A 23,317-nucleotide genomic window follows, 5' to 3' on the forward strand; every position below is an offset into this window, starting at 1 on the left:
TTCACCTTGCTTCAAGTAGTTAAAAGCAGATTTGTTCCTTTGTGACATGTTTGCCTTGGTTCATATCATAACTCAAAACCCTCAGTGGCTCATACACAAACCTCTGCCAGTTATCTATAAATCTAGTAACAGTTCAAAAAAGTGTGCTACTGACATATTCACAATAAAAAGACTGTAAGCAATCTAATCTAGTGATTTAAAATGAACCAAAGATTATAATGTTAGGCTGAAAATAGCTGATATCTACCAATTAAAATATGCATAGATTGGCTTCAAAACCAATCATCCTGATATTTAAAAGGTTTAATATTTGACATACATAACATGAGTTGTTCTCTGAAACTTAAAATAGCATACAGAACATGGCAACATGTATGAAAACGTGAACAGACCGCAGAGGTGATAAACTGTTGTGGCTAGCCATTAAGTTGAATACTATAAATAACTGATGATGCATTTCTTCTGCTTCTTCCAGGATCCTATATGTTGGTGAACTCCTCCCAGCATGCTGTGGGTCATCGTGCTCAGCTGCTGCTGCAGACACTGAGTGAAAATGACACGCACTGTGTCCAGTTCAGCTATTTCCTGTACAGCCGTGATGGCCACAGTCCAGGAGCCCTACGGGCATATGTGCGAGTCAACGGCGGTCCACTTGGCAGTCCAGTATGGAACACGTCGGGGTCTCACGCTAAGCAGTGGCACCAGGTTGAGCTGGCTGTCAGCACCTTCTGGCCTAATGAATACCAGGTAAAAAACCTTCGGCTCTAAGACATTCCGTATGCTTGCATGTGATGATATGACTAATGTGTCTTTTTAACTCAGTGTCCTTGATCAGGCTTGTATTGTCATGACTTTGATTTCATGATGCTTTAATAAAACCAAATGCTCCTCTGACACTGAGGAGTTGAACAGTCAAAAGAGGTTTCATCGCCACGTTAGGGCTGGGCGGTATATCGGTATAATGTGGTATAATATAAAATTAGACAATACCGTTGATACCGATATAGTTTGATGTTGAGTTAATTAATATGTTTTGCAAAGTCCTTCGTTCCATTAATCCATTCGGTCGATAACATTTGAAAAGGCTATACCAGCCACACGTTTATAATTTTACCCCCATTCACGTTAGCGGAGCACTAAACCGGCCAGCAAAAGTCAACACAGTGGACGCTGTAGCGCTACTGATGACTAGCGTTTGGGGGTGTAATGTGCACTAGTATAAATGCATGGCTACGTGCTTAGATGGCGTAGCTACGCACGTAGACCCTACGCAGGAGTATAAATCAATACAGGGAGAGAGACGGAAAGAAGCAGCAGCAGAGCAGAGGTACGTTAGGTTAGTGTGAAGAGAACTGAAGGAGGTACATTCAATAAGTGAGTGACACTTAAATAAGGTGGAGAATGAAGTATAATTAAAAAAATTGTACAAACTATTTTTACTATTTGTAGGAACTCCCCAACTTAGCAGAAAATACCCATATATATAATTCAGTACAGGGACATGACTTTTTGGTCCATAACGCCCAGCCCTACGTCACGTCGAAGTCTGCAGACCCATCGACAGACATCTAAAAGCTAAAAACATGTTACACAGTAAGGCTCTGGTGATCACCACTCATTTTAGCCTCGAGATGAATCTGGTGTTAATTACTTGTATTTGCAATTTAATTAGCATTGATTCCCTTGTGAATGTAGCCAATGTTAGTGCTCCAGGGCCCTAATCAGATCTCTTGTGGGCATGCCTGGTAGAGATTCCACCCACTGAGGCCTATGTACTGTGTGTTCAGCCAGTTCCAAAAATATGCATGGCATGTCATTGCCTACTTACAGTAGATGGACACTGACTGGCATCTACTGTGGGTGCCTGATGTGCTGTGGTCTGTAGATGGCACACTCAGGTGAGCACGAGGGATCCATCTATTAATCCATTTTCTTTTTTCTGCAAACTCTGCAGAGCTGTCAAAAAGCAATTAAGTTGAGTAGTGTGCATTTTATCAAGAACTGTCAATCCCCCCCACTTAATTAAATTCTGTTCGGCCCCACAAGATCTGACCTTCACTATGTAAATAATAGTCCTTTGTACAAACAGGGGGCTAGATGTAAGGTGACTCTGTTCTACCAACATCACATGATCTGAAAATAAGGCAATCTATCTTATGTTAACAGAAACAAACGGGAATACCCACACACAAACATCTTAGCAAAAGTTTTGTTGCTGTGGTCTGGCACGTGAACAAGTAGTGTAAGAGCACAAAGTGTTGCAAGGTTTAGTCTCAATACAGAGAAATATTATTTATTTAAGCTGAATAGGTATCTATTGGTTGTTGGTGTGAGGTTGTCAGGCAGCCATTTTGTATGGCTTAAACAAACTTAAACTAATTAGTGAGCTTTGGAGCTGCTATGCAGATTTTGTTACCATTTGACAGAGCCAGGTTAGCTTCCCCTGTATTCAGTCTTAATGCTAAGCTAAGCTAATTGCCTCCTGGCTGTATGAAGCGTACAGACCAAGCGGGAAGCTTTCGGTCTACAATATGAAGCTGATGCGGAAGTCCCTGAAACCTGCATTCTATTGAAAATCCAGCAGGGGGCAACTCTTCTAGTTGCAAAAAGAAGTCCGGCTCCATTAGAAATAATGGTAAAATGACCCTACTTCTCAGCTGAATAATTACCCTAGTAAAAAGTCTTCTCTCAAAACAAAATGATGTTCATTTAGTAAATTATGATCCCATTTATTTTAAAATAGACCACAAAGCAGAGTATGTTTCAGGGTGGGATTATCTATGATTGCCAAGTCGTTACCATGGCGACCTGTCAGTCAGGCTAGAGCCGACTTGTAACCTCGGCACTGTGTAAATTTAACCAGCGCCGCTGAAAAAGCTTCACTTTCACTTTCTCTGGTGAGTACATTTAGTTTTAAGACTGTTAAGCTGACAAAGTTATCAGCCCTGTTAAAATGACAGTTAACGTGAGTTACAGTTGCACTTAGCTAAGCAAGCTAGCTAGCTCCGCACACGGCCGTTAGCTCTGCCGTATCGTCACTTCCGGCACTTCCTGGTTGCAAAAACTCGACATGGCGGCGACCTATCGGCCAAACTCGAAGATTCAAAACAGCAGTCCACAAACCAACGGGTGACGTCACCATGACTACCTCTATTTCTTATATACAGTCTATGGTACAGACATTAGAGTGATATCGATAAGTCTTGGCAAGAAAGTGAATACATGTATTAACCAAACTGTTAGGTTTCCTTTAAATGCAACAAATAATCCTCCTTCTGTCTTTAAATTAAATTTTTATTTTTATTTTTACAGTTGTCGATATATATTTAAAATTAGAACATAGACAAAGCCAAAGGAATTGTCTGCTTTTTAGACATATCTTTGACATAAACAATCTATGGAGAAAACTCAAGTTACAGACGCTAGTGGAGCAGAGACTACAGACTTGGGGTCTTTATATACTCTATTTCTGGCTGTTGTCTTAGTAACTACAAATCACTATACGAGTAGACTAGCTACTAATCAGTGTTACTGCCAGTCACACCTTCTCTTGAGCTTTGCCCCTCACGAACAGGCTGGCTCCTGCCAGTGAAACTGTTCATCAGCTCAGTTTTTAAACAAATAATTCATGGCATGTTCAGTGTGAATCATTACTTTTACAGTACCCTTATTAAATTTATTAAATAGCTGTTGCTCTTGTGCTGGCTGTTTAACAATGAGTGAGCTGAAAATGGTTGAGTGTCTTGCTGAGGAGTGCTTCACTGCTGATGGATGCAGCGAGAGCTGAACTGTGATATCTCCGTTATAAAACAGACTGTCTAACCACTATTCTTCTCTATCATCACATCAGGACAGATAGGTCATGAATACAGTAATAACATGTTTTATTCTGCCTTCTGTTTTTCGGTCAAGTACTGTTGAATTTGCCTATGTGCGCAGAGGTTCTGCTTTCCTCACCCTCCCTTACTCTTCCCCAGTGGAGTTGTCTACTTTCTTGTCTTACGGCCCTTTAAATATCCCAGTAAACAGTGATGGCTCATAGGTGAGTCAGAATTGTGTTGTGGCTTCCAATGAGAAGATCCAGTTAGGCGAAGGAGGTTTATAATAGGCTTATGAGGAGGAGTAGATGACTCTGGAGACAGGACAAACAGTACAAGAGAAAGAGATAGGCCTAACACTTAAATTAGTATTGACAGTACAGCCTTTTAATAGAACAGCTTAAACTGCTAATGGCCTAGCTTTTATGTCATATGGGGAGAAACACTGTGTTCCAATTAATTGGATTAAATTTGATAATATTGGGGATTCGGTCACCAGGCACAGAAAATGTATCTAAATGTGGCATGTAAGGAATGCTTTCCGTCTTTGCTTTCTTTCTCATTTCACATTTTACTTTAACTCAGCTGAGCTTGTGCTACTTCTCAGTACAAAGAGAGCAACACAAACTGCCCCCTCAAAGTCACATATACCACGGCTTACGTTGCTAATCCCTCAGCAGTCAAAAACTTCATCACTGCAGAATGACACAGGGTCTTGCTCAAGGCCTTGCAACACGTCAGTGCTCTGTGTTGCACAGACCATACAGGAAAGGGCAAGTGGGGAGGTTTACGGCTGAATGTTTTCTTTAATAGCGTCTTAATGCTAGCTATCCTCTATTGTTAGCCATCAACAGTACAATGAAAGCAAAACACAAAAACGGAGAACAATGGAAGTCTGTTATAGCCCGGTTTTCTTCAACACAGTTCTCTTGAAATTCACCCAAGACTTTTGTGTGTCTTTAAATACTAAAGGGTTTGGCTTATATCAGTTCCATAGCGAGTCTAATACAATCACTTTGGATTTTAAGTGATAGGCAATCAGATTAACCCTTTCATTAAACTAGCAAAGCACTCTTTTGAAGCAGAGGTGGAGAGTAGGCTCTTCTTATCATTGTCTCTGAGTAAAATAAATCCCAGGAGAATACACATCATTTTGCAGAAGGTTCAAATCCGCAGGTTTTTCCGCCTTATTAGATTTCAGGTCATATTATAGCTCCATGTTCCTGGGCTAGAGCATAGGGATACAAAATGTCAGTGTAGCCTTTTGCCCTGCACAGATGCAGATGTGAGATTAATCTCAAGGCTGCTCAGTTCACGATTTACGGTGTAATGAAATACCTTGTTTACAGCACACATAGTCATTGTTTATGTCTTGAAAAATGTCATTGTGGAATGTAATTAAAAACAGTCAAAGCAATTTTCAGATATTAACCAAACCTGAGAATTAATGTGCTGAAAACCAAAATCACTCCATTCCCATTTGTTCGCCTGCCTGGTGATATGAAAAATATCTGTGTACAGTTACAAATACATGTTTTCAGTTATGTTCTTGAATCAGGTTGCCCTTTCAGGCAATGACAAATATTACACACACATCACCTTCTCCGATCACAGTTGTGAAATTGGGATTTGGAGTTCAATGGATTTTGGGGTGGAAATCTGAAAGAGTAAGATCACCTTGAGATGTCTCGATTGGAGATGTTGTGTGAGTCTGGTGTACATTGCCATATTTCTCTCTGCCTCTTATTGGTAGAAGTGTTTGCAATACCTGGAGAACCTTGTTATCAAATATTAAAGATGTTATCCATCCCTCCAAGACTGCCAACTAGAGCCAGAGACAGATCCCCTTTCCCCTCTTTACCATCTCCCACCGTCTCTCTACTTTGACTCCTTCAAAATGTCAGTATCTTATTGAGACTTGCTTTTTTTTGTCTTGAATTACTTTTTCACATGTTAATACTGAGTATGTAATTTATCCCCTTTATACCCTGTTTCTTAATACAATACTCACTTGCCATGTCAAATGTACATTCAGGGAGTTATTTCTTTCATTGCTCCTATCCATACTGCTCATGAAATGTACCAGTAAGACTCCAATGTAAAAAATTAAGCGGTCTTGTTCCGCTCAAACATGCATTAGTTAATAAGTAGCTAATATGAATATTTAGCCAAAAGTTAGCCAAATTGGACAGTTTTGCTATATCTTAGCAAACAACAGCTGCATGTAGTGACGGCAGTTACACTACATCTGCGTTCACCAGTCATAGACTGAGCTTAAGTGCTTAAAGAGAAACTAACATTCACACACATTCATACAGTGGCGGAACAGCCACCAAGGGCAAGGGTTCAGTATCTTGCCCCAGGACACTTCGACATGCAACCAGGGGGAGCCAGGGATTGAACCGCCAACCTTCCGATTAATGGCCAACCCGCTGTACATCCTGAGTCACAGCCACCCCCGTTATGTCGTCACAGGAAGGTTGCCAGGTTTGGCACCATCAGGCCTGTACAGAGACCTGTGTAATATTCTGCACTCACTGTCCATATCTGGCTTTTATTTGTTTAATTCATACAAAAACCACTGCCAAACAAGACAGAAAGTCATTATGGTCTGCCAAAAAATAGTCCAGCACATAAGGCATCGTAAAAGCCTAAATTGTTTTTGATACACTCAAGTATGAACTCATAGCTTGTCTGTTTAACACTAGAACCACAGTGGTTCGTTATATACCTATAACCGCCATAGTGGGTAAAATTTACCCATTATAAAAATTCAATGATTTTGTGATTATTTCTGCTACATGTTGCTCCAATACACTTTGGGAAACATTCAGCACCTTTGCTGTGCATTTCCTATAAACACCATCCCCATATTTCAGGCATTTACTGAATGTTTATTCTAATCTATTCATTGTCTTCACCGTGCAGGTCAATCGCTTGCGCTGCGCGTCTGTGAAGGGCACGTTTACACCTGCGGCTCTTTTGAAGATCATCCACACGCTGCTGTTATAGATGTTATAGCCTAGTTATATTCTAAACACAGCTTCTGTTTTGCTTGTTTGTTCAGACTTCAGAGGGCATCCAGAGAATAACACATAGCTACAAAAGTTTGAAAGTCGAAATAAAAGTAGGCTATTTATTTGAAAAAAACGATTATTATCAATTCCAAAATTCATAGTAGATTTTTACCCAACAGAAAAATGTATAATTATCACTTTTACAAAAAAACACATAGCATTGGAAAAGTTAGCTGGTCACAAAGCACACGAGGGAGCCGCACGCTCTCTTGAAGGGACCGCAGAACACACCTCTATCACAGTGAAAAACTAGGCTACTGCAGCATTAGTTTTGTTGATCATGTAGCCTAAACAAAAGCTATAAGCAGCGGCTTTTATGCATGTTTACTTCATACAAGTGGATCGCTGTCAGATAATGACCCGTCCGATGCAGAATCAACCTAGGACACATCGCTCAACCCCCACCGTCACTCTCTCCTTCACTCACTGCGCTGAGCAAGTGTAATGCCTATAGTGGAAAAGGTGTTGCCAATAGCAACATAGAATGTTTATCTAAACGCGCAACATGAACTGCGCTAAAATGACTGTATTCTCTATAGAGGTAAATTTTACCCGCTGGCGCTTATAGGTATAAATGTCCATTTTTTAAATCTGGCTTTATCTTATCTTTATCTTATCAAAAAACAGCCACTGGTAAATTTGACCCGTTGGCGGTTCTAGTGTTAATCTTAAGTGTAAAAAGTTTTACAGGGGGTTTTGTGCTGGACTGTTTCTTGGCCGGGTGTAGTGACATTTTGATGCTGTCTTGTTGTCACATTAAGGTTGTATTGTCACAAGATATAATGTGTTTATTGATAAGGTGCTTTTACACAGATTTTCTTTTACCTTTGGGAACAGCCATGCCAACTGCTTCTTGTTTTTATGCTAAGCTAGGCTAGGCTAGGCTCACCAGCTCTGAACCATGATCTGAGATAGGAATCGATCTTCTTATCTCAGTTTCAGCAAGAATGCAAATAAGCATATAAGCATATTTCCCATTTTGAAGACAAACTTTAATTCCTTGCCGAAAAAGAAACATTGTAAATGTACAGATTTGCTTGTCTCGTTATGTACACATTTAGCCTGTTTAGCTTCTACCAATGAAACCAGACTAGCCCGCTTCATAACTTTTCCCATGATGCAATTTTGTTTACTTATTACACTCATTACTTTAAAAGGAACAATTTAGAAAGTGGGAGGCACATGAAAGACTTATAAATGAGAATCCTCATGTCTGATAATATCACTTTTTTCCCCCGCTGCCTCCTGCTAGTGTCCTGCCAGCTGAGCCTATGGCTATAGAAAAGGATTTTGTGAAATACTGAGATCGAATTGAGATTCCTAACACTTACACAGACACAGGCTGTTATCCTTTGACATTTTCCACCTGAACAGATTTACATCAGCACATCGCTGTCTGTCTGCAAATATGTAAGGAGTTATTTATCTATGGCTGTGTCTAATGGTGAGTGAAAGACCTCTGTGTCATATGGTGTCTCCTGGTTTTGGGAAAGGTAGGCTGGTTTATAGGGCCAGATAAAATGTATCTTGATTTTTATACACTACAATTGTTTCTAACAGCCAATGTTACAGGGTAATGTAATATGTTCATAAATCACTGTGTGTAACACTTTTACTTTTTTCTTCAGAAGATGATATCTGCATTTTTATCCTTTGGAAGTAAAGTAGCCGTTCATTAGAATAAAGCATGTGAAGTTTCATTGGGAAAGTGGCTTTCAATAAAAATCTGGGGAGGTTGTTTATTGAAACAAATGCTCTGAGTGTCTGCCTCTTAATAACCTCCTATCCTAATGGCTATCCTAAAGACTGAGGATTAACCCGTAATCAATCTCGTATTGAGTGCTTTAGCTCAGCAGAGAGTAATAACACCTTCAATTAGACTTTCAAGACATTTTTTCTCCTTCTTGTATACCATTAAGCCAGTGTTTCTGGCTAATTTTGGTATTAGCCTTAGTATGTGCTTACACAGCTAATTCAGGTTAACACATTAGAGGATGCCATGCTTTAGACGTTGCTGTAATTATTGTATGTGTTGCATGTAGGAAGGAAGGAAGGAAGGGGGCAAGTGGAAAAGATGGATACGAAAGAAAGACAATGAAAGACAGAAAGCGTGAATTGAGAGAAGTGGATCCTGGACAGGCTTTAAAGAGAAAATAGACCACCTGATATAGGGGGAACAAGACAGGAAATGTTAAAATCCCTTTTTTAAAGAAGTGGAATCTTCCAGCTCTGTTTCCAGCAGTGTCTTGGAACAAGAGGGAAATTGACTGTGGCAGAAGGAGATTAGCCTCCATGTTCCTCCTTGAGCCCGAGGAGAGTAGCCAGCTATAGACAGAGCAGGGTCACTCTCCAATACTGAGACCCATCAGCCAGGGCCTTCCCTGCCGCTTTCCCTCTCACCTCTTCACTCCACTCCACTCTACCTCCCCTTTTGTCTGCTTCTAGCGGGCCCTCTGTTCTCTCTGCACACCTGGCCAATCTGCGTCTCATTCTGTCAGGAGTTTTGTAGCTGACCCTTATCTTCTCGCATCCCATCATGATGTGTCGGTGTAGGTGCCTTTAGGGGTCGTGTATGGCCAGGGTTGTTGTCACACCAGTTGTTACTGTAATCAGAGGTGGACCATCTCATTCTGCTGACTGTTGGAGGCTAGAATTCGGGCTAGAGGTACTGGGGGTGAATGTAGTTGTGACTGTTAAATTAGGTGTGTAAGGTGGTGGTGAAGTTAATGTGGGTATCCTATTGGTCTTGGTATCGAACTTCTAATGTATTTACAAAACAGCTTGATATCAGTAAGTGGAATTGAATGTCTGGTCCATAAGCAGAGGTAGCGTGGGTGCATGGGGGCTGCCGACCTAGGACAGATGTTTTATCATTTACTTGCAGTCCACACAGGAGAATTACAGGTAACGATCACTGTTTTAAAAACTTAATGCAACTGTTCTTATCAAATGAAACAGGCACTACACTTCTGGTTTCAATAGTAAACCACCACAAGAATGACAATTACCAACAAAAACCCTTATATTCTAAAGAGACACGTTGTAATAAACATAAATCACAAAGTAACTTTTGTATTTCAAACAAATAGGAGACTTATTAGCAAATTTCAACAAAACTTTCTTCACCTCCATGCATCATGGGAATTCTGAGGGACGGACCCGCACTCACACAGGCGGCGAGTGTGCTGCGGTTTAGTTCAGTCCTCGACTTCCACTGGAAACCGAAGTGTTTCAGCAGCGGAGCGTGCAGCCTGCCCCCTCTGTACTGAGAGTCTATCCCCGCCCACAGTCTGGTCAGATAGTTATGAGATATTTCATGAGTTAAATAATAATGTTGCTAATTGTAAATTTATTTATGTGGGCAAAGTTCTTGTATAGCTGCTTTGTGTTAAGACAAAGTTCAAAATGGATGCATTTGAGAAATTTGGCTGATTTTTGTATAAAGAAAACTCCTCAAAGTGAGGTTTCCTGAAGTAATATTTTCGTATCGCACACAAAATCAAGTGTCGTGCATCAAACAATTAATTTGATACCTTTGTGTCAGACTTTTGCTGTACAACCATAGACTGTATAAAAGAAGTGGATGTAGTCATTGTGATGTCACCCATTGGTTTGTGGACGTCGTTTTGAAGCCTTGAGTTTGGCCGATGGGCCACCGCTATGTTGATTTTTTGCAACCAGTGACACTGGATGAGACGGTGGCACTAGCAAGCTTGGTTAGCTAGCTGTTGCTGTAATTCACGTTAACTGTGATTTTAACCTGGATGCTAATTTGGTTAGCTAAAAACAGGCTTAAAACAAAACAAACTTACCGGGAAAATGAACAGCCGACTCTTAATAAGCTAGTTCAGCAGCGCTGGTTAAATTTACACAGTGCAGTGGATATGAATCACTCTAGCCTGATTGACAGGTCGCCATGGTAGCAACTTGTCAATCACAGGGTAGTTCCGCCCCTAAAGCATACGCTGCTCTAAACTGGACCATAATTTACTAAATGAACATCATGCTTTTTTGAAGAAGACTTGAGATGAGATCACAAACTCATTAGGAAAGTGTTTTCTGAAAATAAATCAGGTGAGAAGTAGGGTCATTTTACCATTATTTCTAATGAAACCGGACTTCTTCATGCAACCAGTAGTCGCCCCCTGCTGGCCGTTAGATAAAATGCAGGTTTAAGTTACTTCCACATGGCTTCAGAATTCAGACCCACAGGTAACCAATGGCTTTCTGTGCCATTGGTTAGAATGTATTATAACTTGTCTTGATATAATTTAGTTTCATGACTGATGAATTGGAGAAGTCTCAAAGTAGACAATCCTTTTAATATTCTTCAAAGTGAGGTATTGAAGAAAGAATCTTGACAAAAAACAAAACAAAACAAATCTTCAAATCTCAAGGCTTTCCTCAGTGGATGGAGTTTGAAACATGATTTAAAAAACTGCAACTGCTGAGGAATAAGTGAGATGTGGTTAAAAAATCCCAAAAGGTATCTCGAAAAAATCCACTTAAAAAAAGGTCCCCTTAATATCTTTTCCCAGAGCTTTCAACCACATCATCACCACATGAAAGATAATAAAAAAGTGTCATTTGCTGAGGGAGACCATGCGATGCAATTGAAATCTTTGGACAAGCTAATAAGTGGAGCTTTTGTCGAGCTACTGCCAAATGAACTTTCTTATTAATGGAAAAAACTCTAGTTTTTGTATTGGCACTGCAACCAAGCCTTAGTGTAATAATTATACAACACAAATAATCAGTGGTGAAGCCCTAGTCAGTTATCTAATTTTGAGAAGAATGAGCTCCAATCTTGCATAACCTATTCCCACTACAGCAGCATGTAAACACACACACACACACACACACACACACACACTTAAAGTAGCTTGGAGGATATAAGATAGTTTGTCTGTGTGTTTGTGTGTGTGTGTGTGTGTGTGGCGGCCTCAGTAAAAATCAAGACCCAATGATAGGAACCATGTTGAAATCATTTGGTCAGAGGATTATGAGAAACAATAATTCAAAGCTGGCCTTCGATCAAACATGTGGATGGAAGACTGTCCTTGGTGCTACAAAAAACAAACATCACCCCTGTGTCTCATAACTCTCACCATTACTAAGGATGGTGATTTGATATTGATTAGGTTTCAAGAGAGCCCACTGCTCATCCAGGTTATTGTTCTATAGGACGGTATGGAGCTTTGTCCTCCCTTGAGTCTCGTGGCCCTGTGCAAGCTGTATTATCTGCTGTTATAGCTTCACAGCAGCCTGCGCCCTGAATGCAGAATGGGGCTCATGACTCAGGCGCTACATTGTGTGCTTCCTGATAAAGCTATTATTTCTCCTGGCCCTGCGGACTGAGGCAAAATGTATCTATCTCTTTATTTTTATGCTTGCATCTTTGTCTTATTTCTCTCATTGTCTAGCTTTCTGTTTTGGGTCAGCAGATGTGCAGCGATGTGGTGATGGGCTTGTTTGTAATTAATGCCTCTGTCACTGAAAGGGGACAAGAGCAATAGAATTCACACAGCCCTCAGTGTTCTTTGAAAATTGCTCTTACACTTGAGCTTTGAGGTCATTAGGTTAGTCACAAGTGTATGCTGCAGCTGTTCTGGTTATGAATTAAATCTGTTTATCATGTATTCACATTCACTTCACTTTTGCAGGTACTGATTGAAGCAACAGTTTCCAGGGAGCGGCGAGGCTACATTGCCATAGATGACATCATGGTGCTCAACTATCCCTGCTGTAAGTGCCACTTCTGTCAATGAATTGCAATTACAGAAGGTGCTGGAGGGAAAAAAGGTTTAGTGGTTTGGGGGGGAAATGTATTTCAAAGCAGCATGAAACATAAATAGGTTGAGGAGAAGAGTAATGGCTGACCGACCTTTTATAATAGTACTGCAAGTTGGCCTGAGTCATCCGGCGACAACAGCAGTCCTATTAAAACACTCAAATGCCAGCACTCCCCTCCACCTGAAAACACACCTGCTGTTCTGCCTCTGGCATTGTTTGACAGCCAAATGTGTTTGTTAATCAGTGAAGTCTTGAATTCTCTCTCTGAAGAGTTCTACACTTTCATCTTCTCTGGCTTGACATTAAGTGTGGTGTAGCTTTTTGTTATAAGTCACTTTGCATAGAGGGGTTTTTCCCATCGACCACTATATTTCAAAGCTTAATGAAAATGTCTGCTGTTCAGGGTGGGTTTTGTATAACCAATGGCTCCCTGCAGCAGGCTTTTTGTGTCAGTGGTGGTAAAGTGAGGGTAGCAGTTCAGTGTGTTGTCAGCCCCTGAGGATGTTGTGTAAAACATGTTCTCTAACCCCCCTGAACTTAATACCTGGACAAAGACTCTCAATATCACTTGTACACTCACTGTACAGCCCACTGCTGAACACAATGACTCATAACTAGTATAGTACGAGTTACTAAAAATGTGCGATTAGTTTTTAAAGTTACTTTTCTGAAAAGTAATTGAATTGCTTAACCTGTTGCTGCACATGAAAGTAATAAGTTTTGAAAGTAACTTTAATATCTGCTTTAATTATCTTATAAATACACTTAGATGTGTTATGAGTGTTGCTGTGAAACAGTGACCACTATCAAGTTTAGTCAGAACAGACAGTGCAGACAAGTTCTTGGGTTTAAAATCAAGCCTGTTTGGATGGAGTGGCTCCTCCTTGGTCAGCGGAGCTAGCCCCAGGATCTATTGCGATTAGCTTTGTAGAAGCGTGTTGTCGTGCTAGATGCTTCATGTCTTTGATGTGGATAAAATTCTCACGCCTGCACACAGACAACAGCTCACTGCTATATTTTTGTCCTTGATATTGAGGATGGAAAACTGATGTCCACATTTCCAGGACAGCAAGATCACATTGCCAGAACTGTCAGTCATTTTTTGTGCTTGGTCTCATGCTGATTGATTGATTCACATCGTTCATTGCGCAGCCGCTATGTTTGTTGTTGTTAGATCATAAAATCCGGGTGAATAGGCTGTGGTTTGTCAAGACAAAAGTGAGGGGTAATAAGAAAATTTAAATTTCATTAATGGTTATTACTTTGAAAAAGTTACTTTGTTACTCCTAACACTGCTCATAATACATTTAACACCCATCGTCCACACAGCTCAATTGACATATGAATGACACAAGCTTGAAGGATATTTTTCTCTCACAGAGATTCAGTGTCAGCTCCCTCTTAATAATTATATCCTCTATTATTATCATAATAGTGTTTGGGGATGGACCTATCAGGCATGTCATGTTGCTGAGGATACTGCCATTGATTTTATTAAACGAACACTGGCTGTGAGATTGGTTTGTACCCCAATTGTATGCATACCACCCAGTCAGCCGCCCCAGCAGATGGCATCTTCCGAATACTCCCACTGTGGCCATTAAATAATTAAGACTCTCATCAAGACCTGAGCATGCCTTATGATGTGGCACATGGCCAGCCCGCATTACTTGGCAGCGAACAGTATGAGGAAAGAATGAGTGAAAAACCAAAGGGAAGAGTCGTATTGTAAAAAAATAAAATAAAATAAAATAAAATAAAAGCTCTTTTTGTGAATTCTGTATAAAGAATGGTTGACATTTCTGTTTTATCCTCTTGAGTCTTAGCCTTTGCTCTGAAACCAGTGTTGCACTCCTGTGAAATATTTATCACGTTAAAGAGTCCTGAGGATAAGATCTGACACGTTTAGCTGTATAAAACCGAGGCCTGTTTTTTTCCCCCGTTCACACTCATTTCGGTTTATTTATATTTGGCTCTCAGGCATGAATTATGAATTAACCACAGGAGGGAGAGTCCCTCAAAGGAAACATGGCCACCTGTGGGGTACAGATGTGAGCACTCTCCTTTTACTACTTACTGTACACAAACAAGATCAACAAATCTCCCACCTCTGTTAGGTAGCGACACTATTGTGCAAAACTAAGCAGGAGATGTGTGAGACCCAAACATTTGCTTCTCCCTGATGCTTCAGCTTCACTGTTGCTCTTCCATCTCTTCCTGTCAGTCATCCAGAGTGACATGTCGACATGTATTACCACATTTCTGAGAGATGGCAAACCGTGCTCCCAGTGATTTGGCTCAGCAGGGGTCTGGTTCTTACTGCTCTATTGTTAATCACAGAGTTGGGTGTAATCACACACAGACTCATTTGCAGGTCCGCACGTACAGGGTCATTATTAGTCAAAATGTGGAGGTCTGATGCTTCCTCTGTTTTTTTATTCCACAGATTCATTCCCACACTCATTTATAGATTAACCCTAATGCGATGTTGTGTGTTAGCAAGTCATATGGTGATTTTTGTGGAGCGACTATATTAACACATACATTTACACACTAATACACACTTTTTGTCTTATAAAAACTATATATTTTTGCACTTTATTCCAACATTGAACTTTATTTTAATGTCATGGAAATACTGTACATGTCCACACAACGTTCTGATGTGGAACAACTTCTTTTCTCTACTGTCAATGCAAGACTAAAAGAATCAAAAGCTTTCCCCAATTTTATTTCCTGCAGCTGCATTTGTAAGTTCATTTTTGCAATCAAAAATATTAAATACACAATAAGTTGAAAAAAGAAGAAATTTTAATATGAAGTGATGAGCATTAATACTATTGAAGCACAAAAGAAGCACAGATAATTGAATAAAAAATGGGTTTAGACAGTCAGCACTGAAGTTTAGTGCTGCTTCAAACTTTCCGCTGAGAAAATCTGTTACTGTTTCATGTTTTAGGTGAATGTTTGTGATATTGAATTAATTATGAACCAACACTGGGCAAAGCTAGTTGTTTGCTCAAACAGAAATGCCTGAGATTCCTGTTTATGTAAAAAAAAAAAAAAAAGGCCTTGATAAATTGTGTCTTGTGTAGCAGACATTGTGATTGGCTGAAAGGTAATGGAGTCTTTTGATCTCACTGTGTTTCTCTCTCTGTCTGTCTCTTTAGATAAGGCGCCGCACTTCTCCAGGCTAGGAGATGAGGAGGTCAATGCTGGACAAAATGCTACTTTCCAGTGTGTTGCTGCTGGAAGAGCATCAGAGGCTGAGAAGTTCCTGCTGGAGGTCAGTGGTTTAACGGTAGAGTTTATAGCTAAAGGGACCTGTATGTCTGACTTAGATGTGTGTGAGTTTCTTGTATTTTTGCCTTCAAAACCGTTACCAGTATAAAAGAAAACTGGTTTCAGTACTTTTCACACTTGACTGACTGAATCCTTTACATTTCAGAGGTACTGCAAGTAATGGACAAATTATGACACAATGGGAAACTGGGCACAGAATCTTTGTGGTCGTTTTGTATCTCTGTTGTTATTTAGCATCACTTTGTGGTTTGTTTTGCATCTCTGGGGTTGTTTTGTGTCTCTCTGTTATTATTTTACATGTCCACAGAACAGAGTATTATCCTCCTGCCCTTGAGCAAGGCAGCAAACCCTTAACTGCTCGGGGCACCATCCCATGATGCGGCCACCCTCACTCTGGCATCTCTCCATACATTAATCCATGTGTCAGGACGTCATCCTAAATAATCACTGCAACAAATTTTTGAATTATTATGTGTCCCAGACGTGTTTGTGCTCAAATGCAGATTGAAGTTAGTAGGTCTAATGCTGTGAAGGCCATGAAGGCCCTGTCGCGTCACTGCCTTTGAAAAGTTACATTGCATGCTCTGCTTACCTTGCCATCTCCTGTTTTTATTCAGATCATGTGCTGTGCTTTAGATATCTGTCTTTTCATCTAGAATAGCTGGCTCTTTGAAGGTCAGACGGGGCATGCGGTAATGGGAATAACTCTGTGGTCTTAAAGTCCTCCTCTTTATGTAGCCTTGATTAAAGGACCAAACATCATTGTGCTGTTACAGGGCTTCATGTTTTTCATTTCTACTACAATTACTGCGCAGTCACACATTCACTGCTTTTCCAGCATCTTATCACCCACTACAGCAAGTGTTAATCACGGTTGACCTCAGGCAACCCTAGTGTATTATTTCAAACTGAAAGATGTGTGATTTATATAACTGAAGCATCCTCATTCCCACCTCTCTGAACACTTTATCAATTTACCCATTTGGTCACAACACAAGGATGAAGACAAATGCTTTGGGTAATTAGCTGGCATAACCAAACAGGCTCCTGCTGTAACGGGATGTGCAGGTCACATGAATGCTCTTTCCCTGCCTCTCCTCTACCTTTTACTGTCCTATTCACTTTCCTACTGTTTGCTCTGTCTGCTTCATGTCTGTCTGAGCTGTTTTCTGCATGTAAACTCTGTTGTTTTCTGTTTGTTGTGCCCTTTTGTGTTCATTGTGTCTGCCGTACCAGCTGCAGCAGTCTTGGCTGCACACGCCTGCCACATTAACAGATCGTTTTGTCGTTTCCTCGCCAATTAGCTACAGCCAGATTGTTTACGTAACATGAAGCGATCTCATGCTTATTTGATTTATCCTGATATCCCTTGCCTTCTTTCTGTCATCCACAGACTAGGTCATTTTTTTTCTCCTTTCCTTGCGGTCACAAGATTTGCTGCCTGCTTAACCCTAATCAGCGGGTGTGTGTTTATGGGTTTGTTTGCGAAGGCTCGGCCTGAGGTTTGTGTGGTCTTTGGTTTTCTGAAGGAGCACAACAGAAGCCGAGATGGCCTAGCACAACAAAAGGTCTCCTTGTTAATCCAGGAAGCTCAAATGGTTTGGATTCTTTTAAAACTGGCAGATCAAAAGGATGGGTATCAAGATTCATGTCCACCATTTCACACAAAGAGAATGGCCTGAAAACATGAGAAAAAAAATGTCAGATTCAATTTGTTTTGTTGAGGCTACGTGGACTTGATGGATGCTAGTAGTTTTAATGGTGTGGAACAATGTGAGAAATGCTTCTCATAGTGCAACAGCAAGGTGCATCATACTACATTCATTTGAATCGCACACTCTCTCTGTTGTTTTCTCCTTTTCTCTATCACTTTTTCTCTTTGTTTCTCACTTTCTACCCCAACTCAAAACACAATTTCTACTGTTTCTTCTTCTTTTAGTTCTACACCAAAACACAGTCTACTGCTGCTATTCATCCATCAGCCTATTTACTAAACAGATTAAATCTTAATGCATTAAAGTCCATCTGCCTCCCAATTCTTAACTACTGAGCAGTTAAATGTTTTGGTTCAATAACATCGCACACTGAGGACAACTAAGGTTGTAGATGGGCTCCATTAAGGGATGAGACTCATGACATGTATTACCCCCATAATCACTATTATTTTAACAAGATTTCATTTGTTTTTATTAAAGCATGTCTGAATGTCATATTGCGTGATTAAATCAGAGAGATGGTCCTGCCGTTTTAATTAAATTGCACACAATTGGACAATACTCCTCTTTAGTCACACAGCTCTAATAACAACTGACCTAGATGGCAATAATTTAAGTGTGTTTCGATAAATTATAATAGTAGTGTTCCGGGAGTTCACTGGGCAATAACTCGTAGCGCTAGATAATGAATGTTTTTTTGTGTGTATGTTGTATATATTGATGTATATATTAACTACATCAATATATACAACATACAGAATTACTACTTTAAATAAGTAGTTAAATTAACTAAATAGTTAATATAACAAACCTATTTACTGTAACAAGTTCCAACAGTTGTAAAATGTCTTCTGTGGCTGCGAAGGTTTGTGTTACAAAGGCATTTTCCAGGCACGGTGGGTCTAATAAAGGGACTGTATGTAGTTGCATTATGTGAAGAGTAGGATCCAGGGTTTGGGAGCTTGACTCATACTATGGATTATAGTAACAGTCATGATATCTTGGCCTCTGCTGCTTCGACCCTGACCATTATTTTTCTATAACTGTGTGTGTATAAGTAGCCTGTGTTTGTGGTGTGTGTAACTAATTGTGTGTGTGTGTGTGTGTGTGTGTGTGTGAGAGAGAGAGAGAGAGAGACAGATGATGACCTGTCCTGTTTTCTCTGACCCTGTCCTTTCTTGTTTTGCAGAGACACAATGGGGACATTTTAACAACAGCTTCGGTCAAGCACTTGAGTCACCGGCGCTTTGTGGTATCATTCCAGCTAGACAGCGTCCAGCGAACGGATCAAGACCTTTACCGCTGTGTCACTCAGTCCCCCAGGGGCTCTGGGGTCTCAAACTTTGCGGAACTTGTTGTCAAAGGTAAACGCTCACTTTTTTGTTGTCACTTATAGTTCTCTGTTTTTTTCATCCCACCCATCCTCCTGATTTTTATGGTAACATGATGTTCTGCTCTTCTTGCTCAAAGTTGACTACTGCAAATAAGAATTGAAAATGAAAGTGATCATAACAAGTAATGACAGCAACTAGTGTGAACACATTTCAGATTACCCATAGGACATCATTTGTGCATGATGGTGGAAATCATAAACCCCTATTTCAATTTGATCTCCATAACCCTTTTATCACAAATTGTATGGTGCTGGACACACATGGAGGCTCTTTGGATGGCAAATACAATCTCGCTGACATGTGTTGTTTTCCGAGCTGGAGTTGTCAAAGAGGCTGTCATACTCAGCTCTTCAGCTCTCTGTCAAAAAGCTGTTCACTTGACTTGGACTCCTGCAGCCCCTGTCAAATCATGAACCACAGATGGTGACCTCACTCCTATTACTCAGTCCAACGCCACAGCCTGACACCACTTTGACAGCATAGTAATGACATGGCTGTGGGATGGTTTGATGGCATAACAAACGGCAGCCCTCAGCAAAAGGAAGATGAGAAGGGGAAATAAGGATGTGAAAAATTCCCAATCTCCTCGTCCTGTACTGTACGATCCACCTGTAATAACATGTTTTATTAAAAGAGTGATGCAAGGTCAAAAGAGAGTGAAAAATGCTTTTTTTAACAGTGCAAGTGGCATGACTCTATGGATGGCAGTATCAGTCTGTCGGTCAGTATGTTGATCAGTTGGTCATCCACCACTTTGGTCCAGACTGAAATAACTGAACAACTTTTGGATGGATTGCCATGAAATTCTGTACAGACAATCATGGTGCCCAGATGATGTATCCTACATGACTTTAGTGATCCCTTAATTTTCCTCTAGTACCGTTAGCAAGTTGACATTTGTGGTTATTTGTGAAATGTCTGAAAACAATATACCTGCTTAACACCAGCGAGTTACCACCATCATTGTAACCATTTTAGCGAGCTGATATTAGCATTTTGCTCAAAGCACCGCTGTGCCTGTGACAGCCTCGCAGAGCTGCTAGCATGGCTGTAGACTCCTGTTTTGTTTAAGCATGAAGAAAATCCCTTTGATAGATATTGAAGCATAGATTCGGTTTAGTAATGTGATACAGGCCAATTGCTACAGTACAAAATAGAGCCCTTTTGCCAAAATGTTACTAAACCCTCTCACCAGCAGCTGCCAGTAAATGAGGAGTCAGTGAATGTACTCATAGAGGGCCATGAAATCCCATTTAGCGTGCTCACACTCTCAGTAAATAAGTATTATAGTATCCATGTGGTTGTTGCTTTCCTTCCTTTATAATCAGGACAGAGACGTTATTTTTGGCACCGCTCATTCTGCGCCACAAGTAGATGCGATGGCCAGCTAAGTCATGCTCAAGTCAACTGGATGTAACTCTATAATCTATTTCACAGGAGCTGAGACCAAGTCCTTAACGAGACTTTCATAAATCCCTCTCCCCCTACTGCTCTGGTGAGAAGGGCCTAATCACCCCCTTAATGAGTTGGATCCACTCATCACTCAAAGACCGTAGATTGCATGCAGGAATCATGATGAAGCTCTCTTATTGCCCCATAGAGGACAGCAACATGTCCACATAATGAATAAAACATTTTCCTCTTCCTCCTTAAGGTACTGTATGTCTCTTGTGTTTGTTTTCACCCCATTGTTGTTATATTTTGAGCCCAAGCACATTTGAAGATGCGTTTTCAGGGATTTGCAGCCTGTTCAGTACAGAGAAATCCTTAATTAAACAGAAAGTAGCACTGAGAGCAATGTCTAGTTTGAGAATAGCTCTGTATACAGAGGGAAACAATGAAAAAGGCTACTAAAAATATACTGGGGAAAAAAAATTATTTTAAAATTGTCAAAATAAATGAAGAGAAACTCTGGAGCTATGAACTTTAACTATGAATGAGTGAGTTGTTTTTAAATATGGCCCCACTGGCAGCTTGCCTATGGCCTAAATTTGGCCTTTCATTATGGATGCAGTCCCTGACAGCCCAAAGATGAGCTGCTGCAGGCTAAGTCAAGGCAAAGGGAAGCAGCACAGAGTGGAGGTGAGGGGCTGGTAATGTTGAAGGCACGCAGAGAGGAGGGCCATAAAAGACAAGAGGCGCCTCTGCGGGAATGAAGGATTAGTCACAGCCACAGATCTAACTCTGATCTTTTCTCATGCTTTGTCCCCATTTCCATAGCATTCCCTTCCCTCCCTCACACTGTTGCCCGTGTAATTGTTCAGTCGCTTGGATCTGCCAGTAAGTGACATTTGACCGGCGGGCTACGGAATTAATCCGTGGTTTGGCCAGTTTTTACCAGTCAGTGATGCAGAGTCTCCCCTTTCAGCGTGGTGACCAGCTGTGAGGATGGAACACTCAGTTAGAGAAAAAGATGTACAGCACTTAACACTTCAATTACAAAGATCATACACATTCAGTGCACTGCATACACAGCTGCTTCCCTCACTCACTGATTTGCTCAAATGTATGCAAGGCTCCGAATGCCTGGCTAATAGGTATGACTAATCTGTTATTTGAATGCAGTTTGACCCGCTCACATCCTACACTCTCTAGAGACTCATTTAAGACTCAGCGGGCTTTAACATAGTGAGAAATCTGTTTGCATACAGCTGATTAATAAAAGAATACCGCAGCTTTCCCTCTGTAGACCGTACAGTGTTATGGGCCCACCAGCAAATGCTTTTACCAATACAAACATGTGTTTGAACAGAAAAAAACACTTTTCATTTCCTCTCACAGTACCTCCGTCCCCCATTGCGCCACCCCAGCTGCTGCGTGCTGGCTCCACTTACCTGATCATCCAGCTCAATACCAACTCTATCCTGGGAGATGGCCCCATTATCAGAAAGGAGATTGAGTACCGCGCCAGCCAATCTCCATGGTCAGAGGTGCATGGAGTCAACATGGTCACGTATAAACTGTGGCACCTGGATCCAGACACAGAGTACCACATCAGTGTGCTGCTGACACGGCCTGGAGAGGGAGGAACTGGCCCACCTGGACCGCCTCTTGTGAGCAGGACCAAATGTGCAGGTAAGCTTTGAAATTCAGGGTGTAGTCACCTAATGCAGTGGCTTCTAAACATTTTGGCTTTTGACTTCTTAAAAATAAGCTTTGTTGTCACAGGTTATAGTCTTAGTGCACACTTGAGAATGATCAGTTTGACTTAAGAGTGACTTTTCCTGGTTAATTTGAAGGATTTTTGGAGGCCGGAAGAGCTCAAAGTATCAATTATTTCATAAGAAAAAAGAGAAATTGACAAAAGTCAGAAACAAACATATACATAATTTCAATCCCCTCAGATTGTTTTTGAGACCCCTTTAAGTTGGCAGACACTGGTCTAGTGCATTATACAGTCTGTGTTAGATAATAGAGCTTAGTGCGTAGGTTCAGGTGAGTAACACAGCCATCAACTACACACTCATTCATATAACAGAGCAGTGTTTTAAAACAGTGTATTTTATTTTAAGTGCTACTGCTACTACAAACTGCTTTTCATCAGCCAGTAGATGCTGCTGCATTGCCAGCAGAAAACACACCACCCACCACCCAGATTTTCATCCTTATGTTATTTGTTCAAAGCTCAATCATGGATTATTGTTTACCTTATATCTTTTCTATAGAAGGAATTTGTAGCTATATCTGAATCTTGAGGGAAAAAGGTTACTACAGTCTTTTCAATATTCATGTTTGGGGGGGGGGTTGTTTTATCTCTTTTTTTTATTGGTCAGAGGCAATCCTCTGAGAGGACTCATTATGCAACGTGTAGTGCTTAGGGGAATTACAGTGTTTAGGTGTTTGTGTGCCCCAGAGCTCTGGATAAGGGAATACAGTGCACTGAACACCTGGCAGTTTGGTACAAACCACTAGCGTGGGGCAGCATGCAACATGTACCAGGAAGCTGCTTTGTGATTTTTCAAACTGCATAGGCTTGTGCATTTAATCTAAGGTAAAATAATACCTATAGATATGTCTGCTTTGTACTTAATTAATAAATTCCATGAAAGATCCACAGCTCAAAGTACTGATACCCAACAGCCACACACCGTAACTTCAGAGAGTCTTACATTATGGGACTGCATCTGTTGCGATAATCTGCTAAAATTTAATCAGAGAGGAGCTGATAGAAAAGTTCTGACTCAGTCGCTGCATATACTTATCTCATAAGAAAAAGC

The 23,317-nt window shown here is 40.7% G+C and overlaps 1 protein-coding gene across 4 annotated transcripts in view; it reads left to right on the forward strand.

Moving 5' to 3' along the window:
- Window positions 1-23,317, forward strand: part of ptprub (protein tyrosine phosphatase receptor type Ub) — a 167,690-nt gene that overhangs the window by 89,818 nt on the left and 54,555 nt on the right. For all 4 annotated transcript variants that reach the window (XM_038711783.1, XM_038711784.1, XM_038711785.1 and 1 more), the window contains exons 3-7: window positions 476-747; window positions 12,559-12,640; window positions 15,859-15,974; window positions 18,896-19,070; window positions 21,882-22,175. In XM_038711783.1, the coding sequence (XP_038567711.1) occupies window positions 476-747; window positions 12,559-12,640; window positions 15,859-15,974; window positions 18,896-19,070; window positions 21,882-22,175 (939 nt within the window). The remainder of the gene's footprint in view (window positions 1-475; window positions 748-12,558; window positions 12,641-15,858; window positions 15,975-18,895; window positions 19,071-21,881; window positions 22,176-23,317) is intronic.

This window comes from Micropterus salmoides, unplaced genomic scaffold, assembly GCF_014851395.1.
Source record: "Micropterus salmoides isolate LMB-PRFRI ecotype aquatic unplaced genomic scaffold, ASM1485139v1 Ms_hic_scaffold_11, whole genome shotgun sequence".
Lineage (NCBI taxonomy): Eukaryota > Metazoa > Chordata > Actinopteri > Centrarchiformes > Centrarchidae > Micropterus > Micropterus salmoides.